The sequence below is a fragment of the Pezoporus occidentalis genome, unplaced genomic scaffold, assembly GCF_034315485.1.
Source record: "Pezoporus occidentalis ecotype Australia unplaced genomic scaffold, CSIRO_AGI_Poc_V1 ctg72, whole genome shotgun sequence".
Lineage (NCBI taxonomy): Eukaryota > Metazoa > Chordata > Aves > Psittaciformes > Psittacidae > Pezoporus > Pezoporus occidentalis.
In genome coordinates this window covers 3,659,654-3,671,549 of record NW_026916072.1, presented here as the reverse complement: position 1 = coordinate 3,671,549, position 11,896 = coordinate 3,659,654, and the positions used below count along the sequence as shown (strand labels likewise).

The 11,896-nt window shown below is 54.7% G+C and overlaps 1 protein-coding gene across 1 annotated transcript; it reads left to right on the top strand.

Annotated features, from left to right (window-relative positions):
* The first annotated feature begins 2,057 nt into the window (after positions 1–2,057).
* PDIA3 (protein disulfide isomerase family A member 3) lies at positions 2,058–10,239 on the top strand. Its single transcript, XM_062601781.1, has 13 exons — positions 2,058–2,261; positions 2,360–2,438; positions 3,299–3,416; positions 3,849–3,956; positions 4,867–4,996; positions 5,200–5,316; positions 5,800–5,925; positions 6,411–6,593; positions 7,111–7,219; positions 8,096–8,224; positions 8,943–9,022; positions 9,531–9,588; positions 9,835–10,239. Exons 1-13 carry the CDS (start codon positions 2,107–2,109, stop codon positions 9,952–9,954), a joined length of 1,512 nt encoding a protein of 503 aa, XP_062457765.1. The 5' UTR covers positions 2,058–2,106; the 3' UTR covers positions 9,955–10,239.
* The last annotated feature ends 1,657 nt before the right edge of the window (positions 10,240–11,896 follow it).

Here is an 11,896-nt window from a genome sequence, read left to right as displayed (position 1 = left end):
CCCACATGCTGTGCACCTCCATCACACAAACTCTGCAACCACCGCATGCAGGCTCTGCGCACTCTGCCCCGTCCCAGCCCCTCTGACCCCGGTGTTGCAGGATCAGGAAGTGCTGCAGTGCTTCTGCCCCACCACCAAGACCAACCCCTGGAAGCTCCCCCCTTCACCTGCAGATAGTCCTGTGGGGCGGCCGCAGCTCAGTGCAGCCGGCAGCAGGGCCCCGTCACAGCCCTGTGCTTCGCAGCGTCCCACAGATGCACCAGGATCTCCAAGGCAGGAGCACCCTCGCTGTCTTGGAGTAGGTCCCAGAGCACAGCCTGCAGCGGAGAGCAGGACTGCTTCGTATCCCAGCCCAGAGCGCCTCGCCCAGTGCCTCACAGCGAGTCTGGAGCAGCTTCTCCACAAGGAAGCTGACCCAGGGGCAAGGGGAGGCTTTACCCCGAGCTGCAGTCCTGACACTCCAATCCAGGGCCGGCCATTAAGCAGAGCACGTGAACTGGTTCTGCTCCTACCACGCCTGCACCAGCAGCTTCCAGACATCAGCAGCGCTGCCCACGAAGCCCGGCTCCAGACCCTGCGGCTCCCAACACTCCTACGACAGGGGCAGCTCCGAAGACCCCACGGACAGCCGGGACAGAGCCGAGGCGCAGGCCCTAATGCCTGCCCAGCCCCAGCCCTTGCCCCTAGCCCTGCCCTGCTCCTGGCCCTGCCCGCTCACGCCGCTTCTGCCCCGCGGAGCTGCCTCCCGCATGTCTCGGCTCGGGGCTGGAACCCGAGGCTGGAACCGGCTCCACGGCAGCTAACGGTGCCGCTGTTGTGTTACTGATGCCGGGAATCCGCCGGCGGCGGTGGCAGCCGGGGCTGCGGGCACCGCCGGGGCTGCGGGCACCGACCGCCCGCACTCCCGAGTTTCGACCCCGTGGCGGTCCCGGAGCTGTCGGCAGCGGCCCCTGCTGGAGCGGGGAGCGTCTGCGCGGAGTAACGGGTCTTAAGGAAGAATCGCCGGGAGAGCTCCGACCTCTGCACTAATTTGTTCTTACAGACCCCGCTCATCCCGCCCGGAGGAAAGCTGTCCAGGCGCCGGTACACCGAGCCCGTAACCCACTGTGTTCTCAGAGCCAGGCCTCTCGGTGCCTGGTGGGAGCCGGTGTCCCACGGCCACTGCTGCGGCTGCTGCGGGGCAGATGCTCCCTCAAGCTGCCGGTGGAGGATCCAGTGAGGGAGCCCAGCGGCCCCTCGATGCGGAGTTTCTCTGGGTGGTGGGGTCTTGCTGCGGTCGACGTGGAAACAGAGCAGCAACCTTCCTGTGCTTCCAGAGACCTGTGTAGGGACAAAGCAGCTCCTAAGGCTCTGCCTTCTCCCCTGCCTGCAGGGGTTGGGAGCACAACCTGGGGGGCACTGAACACCGAACGAGACCCGTCCAGGCAGCGCCCTCCAGACAGCAGCAGATAAGGCACTGCGGCGTGAAGAGGGGGAAAGCCAACTTTGCCGGCTGGTTTAGGAAGCAGTGGCACTCAGCTAGGACCAGGCTGGGCTGTGAACGTGCTTAGATCCAGTCATGCGTGGCGTTCAGCTTTGAACAACCCTCAGCTCCGCCGCCGGTGTCGCTCACGCTAGCGGTGAGCTCCCTGGGCGCGGAACGGCTTTTAACGAAGAGCGGCCAATGGACGAAACCCCCTGGAGACCGAACGAAGCCCGGAGCTACCGCCCCGAGGCCCGGCAGGAGCCGACCCCGCCCTCGACGGGACCTGCAGCTGGACGCTGGGCCGGGCCCGGGCGGCGGGAGAGGGGAGGAGGGAGCCCGGGGCCGAGCCCTGAGCGCGGGGCTGCGCAGCGCGGGCGGGCCGGGAGCGCCCGGTGCCGGCACAAGCCGCTCCCGCACCCACCGCCCGGGGCGGGGCAGAGGCGGGGTCGCGGCAGCTGGCCCCGCCCAGCCGTGTCGTCAGCCCATTGGTCGGGATCGGCGTGACGCGCGCCACGGCACCCAACGGGGAGCTGCCACACGGCAGATCCGGCTCGGGGGGCGGGATTTCCGGCCTGCGGCCCCCGGTGCCTGTTCAGCCGCCGCCACCGCCGAGGAGGGAGCTCCCGCCGCGCGCCGCCGCCATGTCCGCGCCGCGGCCGCTGCCAGCCGCGCTGCTGCTGCCGCTCCTGGCGCTCGCCGTCCGCGCCTCCGACGTGGTGGAGCTCAGCGACGCCGACTTCGAGAGCGGCCTGGCCGAGCGCCCGGGGCTCGTGCTCGTGGAGTTTTTCGCGCCCTGGTGAGGGGCCGCCTGGGGCGGGAGGGGGACGGGAGCTGCGGGGCGGGGGCCGGGGCCGAGGCGCTCGCGGCCGGCCTAACCCCCCGCCGTCATCTCAGGTGCGGGCACTGCAAGCGGCTGGCGCCGGAGTACGAGTCGGCAGCGACCAGGCTGAAGGGGATCGTGCCCCTCGTGAAGGTGAGGATGGGGAGCGCCGGCTCCTAGCGGGGTCAAAGCAAAGCTTTGCTGTCGCAGTGCGGGCCCGTCGCCTGCCGGCATGTGCTCGGGCTGTGCCGGGCTTCGTCCCTTTGAAGGCGCAGGCGGCAGGGAAGGATCTGGAAGCTGAGCCCTGTGCAGCTGCCGCCGCCGCGGTGTGCAGAGCGTGACGTGGGTGTGTACAGGCATGTAAAACGGGGCTTGCCTGAAAGGGAGGAAGAAGCCTCCTGTGAGCTGTGTAGCCCAGTGTGACACTGGCCTGTCCTTTGGTCTGGAAAGTGAAGGATGCTGACCAAGAGCCTGCTTTTCCACCAGAAATCCTGTGCGGTTTTCTCAAATAAGGGTCTTCCCATAGGGGGAGTGGTGTGGACTCCTGACACCAGGGCCTCCTTGCCAGTTGAGCTCAGCCTGTTCAGGCATTGTAGGACTTCAGGATTGATACAGTGCTGAGAATAGTGGATTCTTATGAACCCTGTCATTGTGTTCTGGCAAACGAACAACTCCATCATCTCTCTGTCATCTTTCCAGTATTTCATTAGATATTTTCCCATTCCTGTCGCTACACCCCTGCTGCCTCCTCCCCTGGTCTTAACTCTGCAGAAACAGGCTCTGTGTAAGGATACCCCCAAGCCTCTCAGTTGGCTGTGTCAGACCTGGCTTTTCGGGTCTTGTAGATGCTTTGTGGGTCCTTGTGCTTCATGTGAAAGGAATCCAGGCTTGGCTAAAGACACATGAGAGCTTTCAGAACTTCTGGACTTCATATGTGATAACGTGGGCAATGACAGAGCTGCCCTCTTGTGTGTTGCGTGCTTGGTCTCTGGGCAATGCTTCTCTTCCTTCAGGTTGACTGTACAGCAAACTCAAACACCTGTAATAAGTACGGAGTCAGTGGATATCCCACCTTAAAGATTTTTCGAGACGGAGAAGAGGCAGGAACCTACGATGGGCCCAGGACAGCAGGTAAGAGCTCATCGGCAAGCATCTGGCTTCCCAAAGAGATGCTGGAAGGAAGGGCCCACATATAATAGACTTGTGTCAGGGATGCTGCATCTGTTGAGGGATACAAAGTAGGTCCCCACATACACACCCCCCCCTCCTCGCCCTTTCCAGGACTCCGTGTGCTGGCAGAGCCCTGGATGTTTATTATTTAAAGCTCTCCTATAAAGGTGAAGATTTCCTCACTCTTTAACTCCTCGTGTCTTGGGTGTACAGTACCTGGGAAATGCTAGAAAATGTGAAGCTGGGGGTAGTGCTCCTTCAATTCACCTTATTCATTGAATGGGAGGGGTGTATGGATTCTGCAGAAAGAACTTTGGTTTTCTCAAGCTTTTGAGAAGCTTGAGAAATGTCTTGTGGAAGTTTGTATTCCTACCTTTGTTGATCTCTTTTCAGATGGGATTGTCAGTCATCTCAAGAAACAGGCAGGACCTGCTTCGGTGGCTCTCAGTTCTGTAGCTGAATTTGAGAAATTCATTGGTGATAAAGATGCTTCTGTAGTGGGTGAGTAGCTGCAGTGCAGCACTGAACTGAGGGGACACTTGGCTCTGGGACATGTCTTGGGGATTACACTGTGGAAGGTGAGAGGTGGTATCACTACCTGTAGCAGGAGACGTTCCAGGCAGACCCAAGGAAAAAGGTTTTTCATTATGAGACTGAAGCCCTCGAACGTGTGTGCGCCCAGAGGGATTTTGAGACCTTCACAGGCAGGCTGGGAGACTTTTTGAAAACTCAGGTGGACAAAGCTCTGAGCAACCTGATCTGACTTGGAAGCTGGTCCTGCTTTGGGCGGGAGGTTGGACTCTGTGACCTCCAGGGCTTCCTTCCAGCCTTTTTCTTCTTTTCACTGCGGTTCTGCCTGCCTTCCAGACCTCCTGGCACCAGAGGGGCTGGTTTTGAAGTTTGTGGCTTTTTTGGCTGGTTGACAACAGGCAGCTTTGGCTTGCTAGAAAGTGCATTCAGGTGCTGTCCTGTGACACCAGTAGACTGTGAGCATCATGGCCACTGTTTGCAAGGGGTGATGGCAGCTTTCCTTCGGGCAGTTCAGGTGCCACCTTATGAATGTAACTGGGTGGGTATTAATCTGCGTTTCCAGACTTACTTTTATGAAGTCCTATTGGCAGTTGTTAGCAGTAGTAGTGCATGTGGCTACAAATGGATGTCTTAGTGCTCACAGGACAACTGTGACTAAGCTGGGCAGACTCTCCAGTAACATTCTGCTGGTGGAAGGGAGAGAGTATAGAAAGGTTCCAGTAAAAATAGGAGAGAAGCTCTCTAAGATGAAGCTTTGAAGATGGATTGGGGGACTTGACTCGGAAGGGATCTTTCAGTGCACTGTAGAGATAAATGTTGAGGGCTGCACAGTGACTGCTGTTGGGTTGGTTGGGGGTCACCATCTGTCTTTCTGCTTCAGGCTTCTTTGGAGATGGATCTAGTGATGCTTACTCAGAGTTCATGAAAGCCGCCAACAACCTAAGGGATAATTACCGTTTTGCACACACCAGTGAGGACCAGTTGGTGCAGAAGTACGAGGAAGATGGAGAGTAAGTTGCTTAACACAAAGATTTCTTGTTATTGACACATTTGGAACGAACTCAAATTTGTTATCTGGGTTCACTTTCTGAACATAGCTTCCCCATTGCTTGTTATGGTGGGTTTTTTTTGTTTCTCGTTATAGCCTGTCTGAATAATGGGAAGGGTCTGACAGGGAGGCCTAAACTAATTCATTCTACCTGCCTCCCCTCAGGGGTATAGTCTTATTCCGTCCTCCACGCCTGGCAAACAAGTTTGAGGAGAGCTCCATCAAGTACCCTGAAGACAAAATCACCACTGGAAAGATCAAGAAATTCATCCAGGAGAACATGTGAGTGATTTCTCACTAGAGAATGTGGTAGACTGGACCCAGTTAGCTTTGGTCCTGTCAGAACTTGTTTTCTCTAGCAGGCACTGCTACCACTTCCTGCTCGGTGTCCAGAAGAGCTGTCTGGCCCACACTGGTCCCTTTGGGGACCACCTTGCTGGAAATCCTGGCATGGCTGTTAGCATTTACTGTCCATATTCTAACCCCCACACTTCTGTTTAGAACCTGAACTTCCTGAGATATATGCCAGCTTTGGCCTTATTGAGGTCAGATACAGCCATTGAGGTTGTGGCTGTAGATGGAGATTTGACTTAGAATAACGTAGTACATGAACGAGCACAGTGTTTCACCCTTAGCTCTTACTGATTACTGGCATTTAATGTTTTTGGGTGGGGAAACAAGAGTGGGCTGCATCAAGGCTGTTGCTGGAGGTAAAGGGTTCTGGGCAGTGAAACTGAAGCTGCTAACCTCTGTTTCATTTGATAGCTTTGGCATCTGCCCACACATGACTGAAGACAACAAAGACTTGATCCAGGGCAAGGACTTGTTGGTGGCTTACTATGATGTGGACTATGAGAAGAACGCAAAGGGCTCCAACTACTGGCGGAACAGGTAGCGGCAGGGGGTTCCTCGGCCTCACTTGTTCTGTAGCTCAGCTGAGAGCTCCTCCTGCTGTCCCAGGAAGCTTCCAGCTGAGTTTCTGGTCAGAATCATTGGGGTGGCTGCTGCCTGCAATATGTGTATCGTTTGAACCCCCTCCTGCTTGCTTTTGAATCCCTCGTCCTTAGACCTCAAACATAAACTTCCTCACTGGTCCTGTGTGGGGTTCTATTCTTTGCGTTCCCCAGTGTCTGTGACCCTGGTGGACATGGTGACAGGGGTGGAGGGTGAAAGCAGGCCCCATTCACTACAGACATTGGTTTAGTTCTCTGTTTATCTACACCATTTCTACAGTACTTGCCTATGCAAAGCACATCATGTAATTGAATTCTTTGTCCATTGTGCACTTCAACTTGAAGGGTCATATGTCGTGTGAAGAGAAAATGTTCCAAGGAATAATTCTTTGTTTTGTGGTTTATGTTTCTTTTTCTCCTCAGAGTTATGATGATTGCAAAGAAGTTCTTAGATGCTGGCCACAAACTGTCCTTTGCTGTTGCCAGTCGCAAAACCTTCAGCCATGAGCTGTCCGAGTTCGGCCTGGACAGCAGCACAGGGGATGCGCCAGTTGTCGCCATCAGGACCGCCAAAGGAGAGAAATATGTCATGCAGGAAGAGTTCTCGTAAGGCTTGAGCTGGGAGTTGCCTCTCACTTGGTGCACTTTGGTCTGAAGCTCTCTGACCAGCCAGACATGTTAGCTGTGAGGAAATGGGAAAGCTGGATGCTCCAGCTGGAAGAAGTGATTGCCAGGTCAAAATGGGTCCTCTCGTATGTTTTCCTGTCCTTTAGAGAGCTGGCAGCTCCTCCTGTTGTACAAAGATAGAATTTAACTTGATATTTATGCGTCTGGTTAGTAACTGAGATGCAGAGGGAATAGTTGCACCTTTCTTCTTGAAAAAAGAAACTTAAAGCTACTCGAAGGCCTAAAACTTCGAATGGTATGAGTACCCAGCCTCTTGCCAAAACTCTTTCAGGGCGTCTTTGCACTTGTTCTGGGGTCTTCTAAGCCAGCCCCAGACTGGTGCTGCTGGAGATGCAGGTGACATATGTTCTGTGGGTGGAAGGAGCTTAAATCAGCCTTGAAAGCTTTCCCCTCCTGTGTGTGTGCTGATGGCTGTAAAATGTCACTTCACTTTCAGCCGTGATGGAAAGGCTCTGGAGAGATTCCTGCAAGATTACTTTGATGGAAACTTGAAAAAGTATCTGAAATCAGAGCCAGTCCCTGAAAGCAATGATGGCCCAGTGAAGGTGAGTGCTGCATCAGGCGTAGCAAAGCTCCTACCAGTGGCTGTAGAAGCAGTGTTCAGCAGCAGCTTCTATTCCTATGCCAGTGTGTCCGATGCTGCAGGTACTGTGCCGTGGCACCTTGGGAAACCTCTGCTGTGCTAGATGGAGGAACACTTCTCTCCCTTGTTGTATTGCAGTTTTCTGAGCCAAGGGAGAAATGCAGCTTGCAGTTTTGATTCCATTTTGTTCTCCCAGTGTAGTAACTGCTGTTTGATCATACTAGTGATGTGCTCTACAAGTGCAGGATCATCCAGATTTACAGGGATTAGGCCAGGGCTTGCTGTCTTGGCTTGTGCTCCCTCATGGCACAGCCTCAAGTTGGTTGTGACTGCACTATTTCTAAGGAGTTACATGTTCATCTCGTTACTGGGGAGCAGTGTAACTCCTACTTTGAATTTGTCATGTAAATTTTGCCCTGAATGGAAGCATTCTATGGCCTGGGTTTCTGATGAGGGCCTTAATCGGGGGGTGGAAGTCACTGCTTGTCTTTGTGTGTGGGGAGATGGACCCAGCCAGTCTTCCCAGACTGATTCCTCAGCCTGGAATTTGCTGGGATTATGAAGAAATTATTTTCTCTTCCTCTTGGAGAATACCAGAGGCAAACCTCACTTGCAAGTGGTGCTGATGCCTTGTGACAGGCTTTTACCTGCCAGTTGGGAATGTTGCAGTTTAGTGAAGATTGTGTGTTTGGTCATTTTGCTGCCTGCTGTGTAGGTGCAGCATGACTTGTCCTGTGGGAGGGCCAGGCTTTCTTGGCAGAGGGTATGGAGCGTGTCCTGTTACAGCCTCACTTTTAACTTGGAAGAAACCCTAACTTATGTGATCAAATGTTACCAGGTGGTGGTTGCTGAGAACTTTGATGAAATTGTTAATGCAGAAGACAAAGATGTCCTGATAGAATTTTATGCACCCTGGTGTGGCCATTGCAAGAATCTGGAGCCCAAATACAAAGAACTGGGGGAGAAGGTAAGTCTGGGGCTCTGTTGCAAACACAAAAGGGAATTTTGCAGCACTAAACAATCTTGCAGGTTCTGTCTGTCTACCATTTATGTAATGGGGCATAGTTGTGCTTTCCTGAGGACTGCGAGCTTGGGCATCTCCTGCGGGTGCAGAAGTACATTGGCAGGATCTGGAGCATGGTAGCAACCACACTAGGAGGTTTAGCCAGTGCCCTTTGCTGTGGCACAGAAATATTCATTGATTCAGCAAATGTCCTTGACTGCCAAAGATCCTTTTTGGGTCTTTTCCCTCTTCATGATTCACAGTCTCCCAACTGGTGAAGGATAACACTGCCCTGCACACTTGCATGAGTGGAGTAAATTGCTCTCCCAGATCTGACCCGCTTTTTGGTATCTGTCTGCCAGGCACCCTCCTTCCTGAGCTCTGCACATCCTCACAGCTGCCCTGCAGCGTGAAGGAAGCAGTTGCTCTGGGGTTCTCCAGAAGTAGCAGCCCAGTTGAGCAGGGAGCACTGGGATGTGTGTGCTGCATCCAGCTGGCTGAGGAGGGACTTTGTTCCCTCTGCTCCTGTTGAGGCAGAAGTAATAAACTGCTCAGCAGAAATCTGCTCACCCGTTAGCATGCTGTGTGCGCTCTCTTCTGACACAGCTATCTCGGGTGATGTTGGTGAGTTCTGGTGTTAACTGCTATGGATTGGTTACTGATAAGCTTTTTCTACCAACAGCTCAGCAAAGACCCCAATATTGTCATTGCCAAAATGGATGCTACAGCCAATGATGTGCCTTCTCCCTATGAAGTCAGAGGGTAGGTCTTACTGTTGCTACACCATGTCAGTGAATGTCTTCATGCTTCTGTCTCTGACCTGCAGCCTCAACAGAGGAGCTGAAGGAGTCTCGGGAGGATGGGATGGGCAATGGGCATGCAATTGCAAGGTGTTCACTTAGTGTGAAGAAACACAGAGTGAAAACAAAGGACATCCATCCCTCTGCTTCTCTGGGATTGTTCTGGTGTCCTGGCTGTGCCTGGAGGGCTGTCTTGCTGCTTTTCAGTCTGCTGTGATTCTGTACTTGGCAGTCTAAAAATGATGCTGGGCTGGGTTTCCTGGAAACAGTTTAGGTAGCAGACATGAACAGGGCTGAGCTCAGCCTCTTCTGCAGCCATGGCCAGGCTCTTTGCCACACTGCTGGGTATGGTGCTGAGCTGTTAAACCAGGGGAGTGCAGGGGGTGAGTCCCTGCTGTGGGGGCTTGCCTGCTGGTCTGAAAGAAAACAGAGCATGTCAAGGGGCTCAAGTGTCTCTTCTCTCTCCCCAGCTTCCCCACCATCTATTTTGCTCCGGCTGGCAAGAAACAGAATCCAAAGAAGTACGAGGTGAGTATTTTGCTGCTTTGTGAAGAAGTGAAACAGCACCCAGGTGCCGAGGTGATGCCAGGCCTTTCTGGAGCTGCGGGTGCTGCTCTGCAGCCAGCAGCACCTCCTTGTGGTGCTTGGTGCAGACCCAGAGGAGAGCTCTGCTGGCATCCCTTCCCTCTCCTCCCTGCACCTGCACTCTCCTGTAGTGAAGGAGAAGCCCCCAGGGAGTCCAGCCTCTGCCTCATTGTCTTGTGCTTTCTGCAGGGTGGCAGAGAAGTGAGTGACTTCATTAGCTACTTGAAGCGGGAGGCAACCAACACTCCTGTGCTGCAGGAGGAAGAGAAAACCAAGAAATCCAAGAAGAAGGTGAAGGAGGATTTGTAAAGTACCCACTTGCCATCTTGTTGGGATGAGCTCTGTGTGAATTGGGGAAGCACTGGGCAGACTGGGGCCAGTTCTGGGTTGTGGAGAGTTGGTGACCATGTGGGCCCAGGGGCCCCAGCTGCTGTATCTAGTTCTGTTTAATTTCCTGCCGTCTCTTAGCTGCGCTGCTGCAGGCTCCCAGCCTGGGCTGTGTTGTGGTTTGGGAGGGGGTGGGGGGGAGGGTTATTTTCTAATTTTTTTTTTGTACATTTGGAGAAGTGAAACAATAAAATGACCCCCTTAAGACCGAGTGTCCCTGTGCCACGGGGACCTGCCGCACCTAAACCAGGATTCTGCTCCTCATGGGCAGCAGCCTCCTCCTGTGTGTCTTGTTTCCTTCACTGAGCCTTTAGAAGTCTGCTGAATATTCAGTTCTGCCTTTAGCTTGTTCTTCCTCAGCTAACAGAAGTCCTTCCAGAATGTAGTACCAGCAGCAGTTGTCCCATTGTGCTTTTAAGCTGGTGTGAAAGTATCCAAGTGTAGTGGAGGGATGCTACTACTTACTCTACCCAAGTGCAGGTAGGGCCAGGGCTGAGGGTGTTTCTCACAGCCAGTGGGTTGTGTGTGGTTAGGACAGTTGGGAGTAGTTCATTACAGGATCACCGCTTCTTTTGGTAGCGCAGGCTAGTACCTGGCGCTCCCCAGGAGGGACAGGACTCGGATGCTGTGCTGCAGTCTGGTGTGGGCTGTGACTGACCATGGTGTGGTATGTGCAGTGCTCGGTTCTTCCTGCCCAGGATGTGCTGACTGGGCGGTGAGTGAGCAATGAGGGGCTGTTCTTGCTCTGTCTCATGCTGTGTGTGAGTTGAAGTGAGGACCAGCAGCTTCACGGAGCCCTGCTGTGCTGCAGCAGTTACCATGGCAAGAGCCAGTGGTTGCTTCCTCTGGGTGTTCCTCCCCCACAGCTCCAAAGGCTGTGTACCAGTTAGTGCTGCTGGAATTCTCCAGGTACAGTAGATCCTACAGCGCTTGACATATGGTTCTGTCTACAACAGCTCTGCGGTACAAGGATTTCTTCCCCAGCTACATCTGTATCTTAAACCACGTCTACCATCATACTCTGCTGCGGCTTGTGAGTGCTCTGTGTCCCAGAACCATGTGCTGCAGTTAAACTGTGCTTCCCATAGGTCTGCAGGGCCTGAGGATGGACCAGCTCTCAAGGGAAGCCCTGGGATTGGCTGCCCCAGGCCTGTGGCTCCTGCTCTGGGGGACATGGCAGCCAGAGCCCTTCCGTGTCAGGATAGTCACACCAGCCTTCTCGGGAGCCCAACCATCTTTGCCTGCAGACACAACAGGACAGCACAGGATCAGTCCTGGCTGACGGGACAGGGGCATGGTAACTGCCCCAGTGCTGCTGCTGTCTCCTCCTCACTGGTACACCCTGAGACCCCCAGATGTATGGAGCTGCTGCCCTGGCTAGGGTGAGCAGTGGCCACTACATCTTGGGGACAGCTGGTCCTGGAGGAAGCAGTGCTGCGGTCCCAGGGGCAGAGCAGTGCCCTGCAGCCATCAATCCCCAGCCTGGCAGGGAGCAGAGGCTCAGCAGCCACTCATTCAGGCCAGTGCCACCCACAGCACCCCACTAACAGGCAGAGCTGGGGCAGGCTCAACAACTGCTCTGCTGCGGGGCTCCTTCACTGGGACAGTGGGTACTTGCCCAGCAGAGGCTGTGATCTCCTGGATGCTGCCCAGCGTGCCCAGCTGGCCCTGACCTGGGGGAAGACACTGCCTCCAACCAGGACGGCCCAGCCCTGCTGTCTCCCCAGGCTCCCAGTGTGCTCATCCCCGGCCTCCCCGGTTTCCCTGTAGCTGCCTCGGGTTCCCGGATCCCCCGCACCATGTCACCCTCGGGCTCCCCAGTCCTTGCCTGTCTCCCCACTCACCCCGTGGCTGCCCTGGAAGG

Excerpts from the sequence above, each read along its gene's own strand:
- PDIA3 (XM_062601781.1), top strand. The coding sequence starts at position 2,107 with ATGTCCGCGCCGCGGCCGCTGCCAGCCGCGCTGCTGCTGCCGCTCCTG. Across the intron at positions 4,997-5,199 it reads AAGTACGAGGAAGATGGAGA|GGGTATAGTCTTATTCCGTC; the intron begins GTAAGTTGCTTA and ends GCCTCCCCTCAG. Across the intron at positions 5,317-5,799 it reads AAATTCATCCAGGAGAACAT|CTTTGGCATCTGCCCACACA; the intron begins GTGAGTGATTTC and ends TTCATTTGATAG.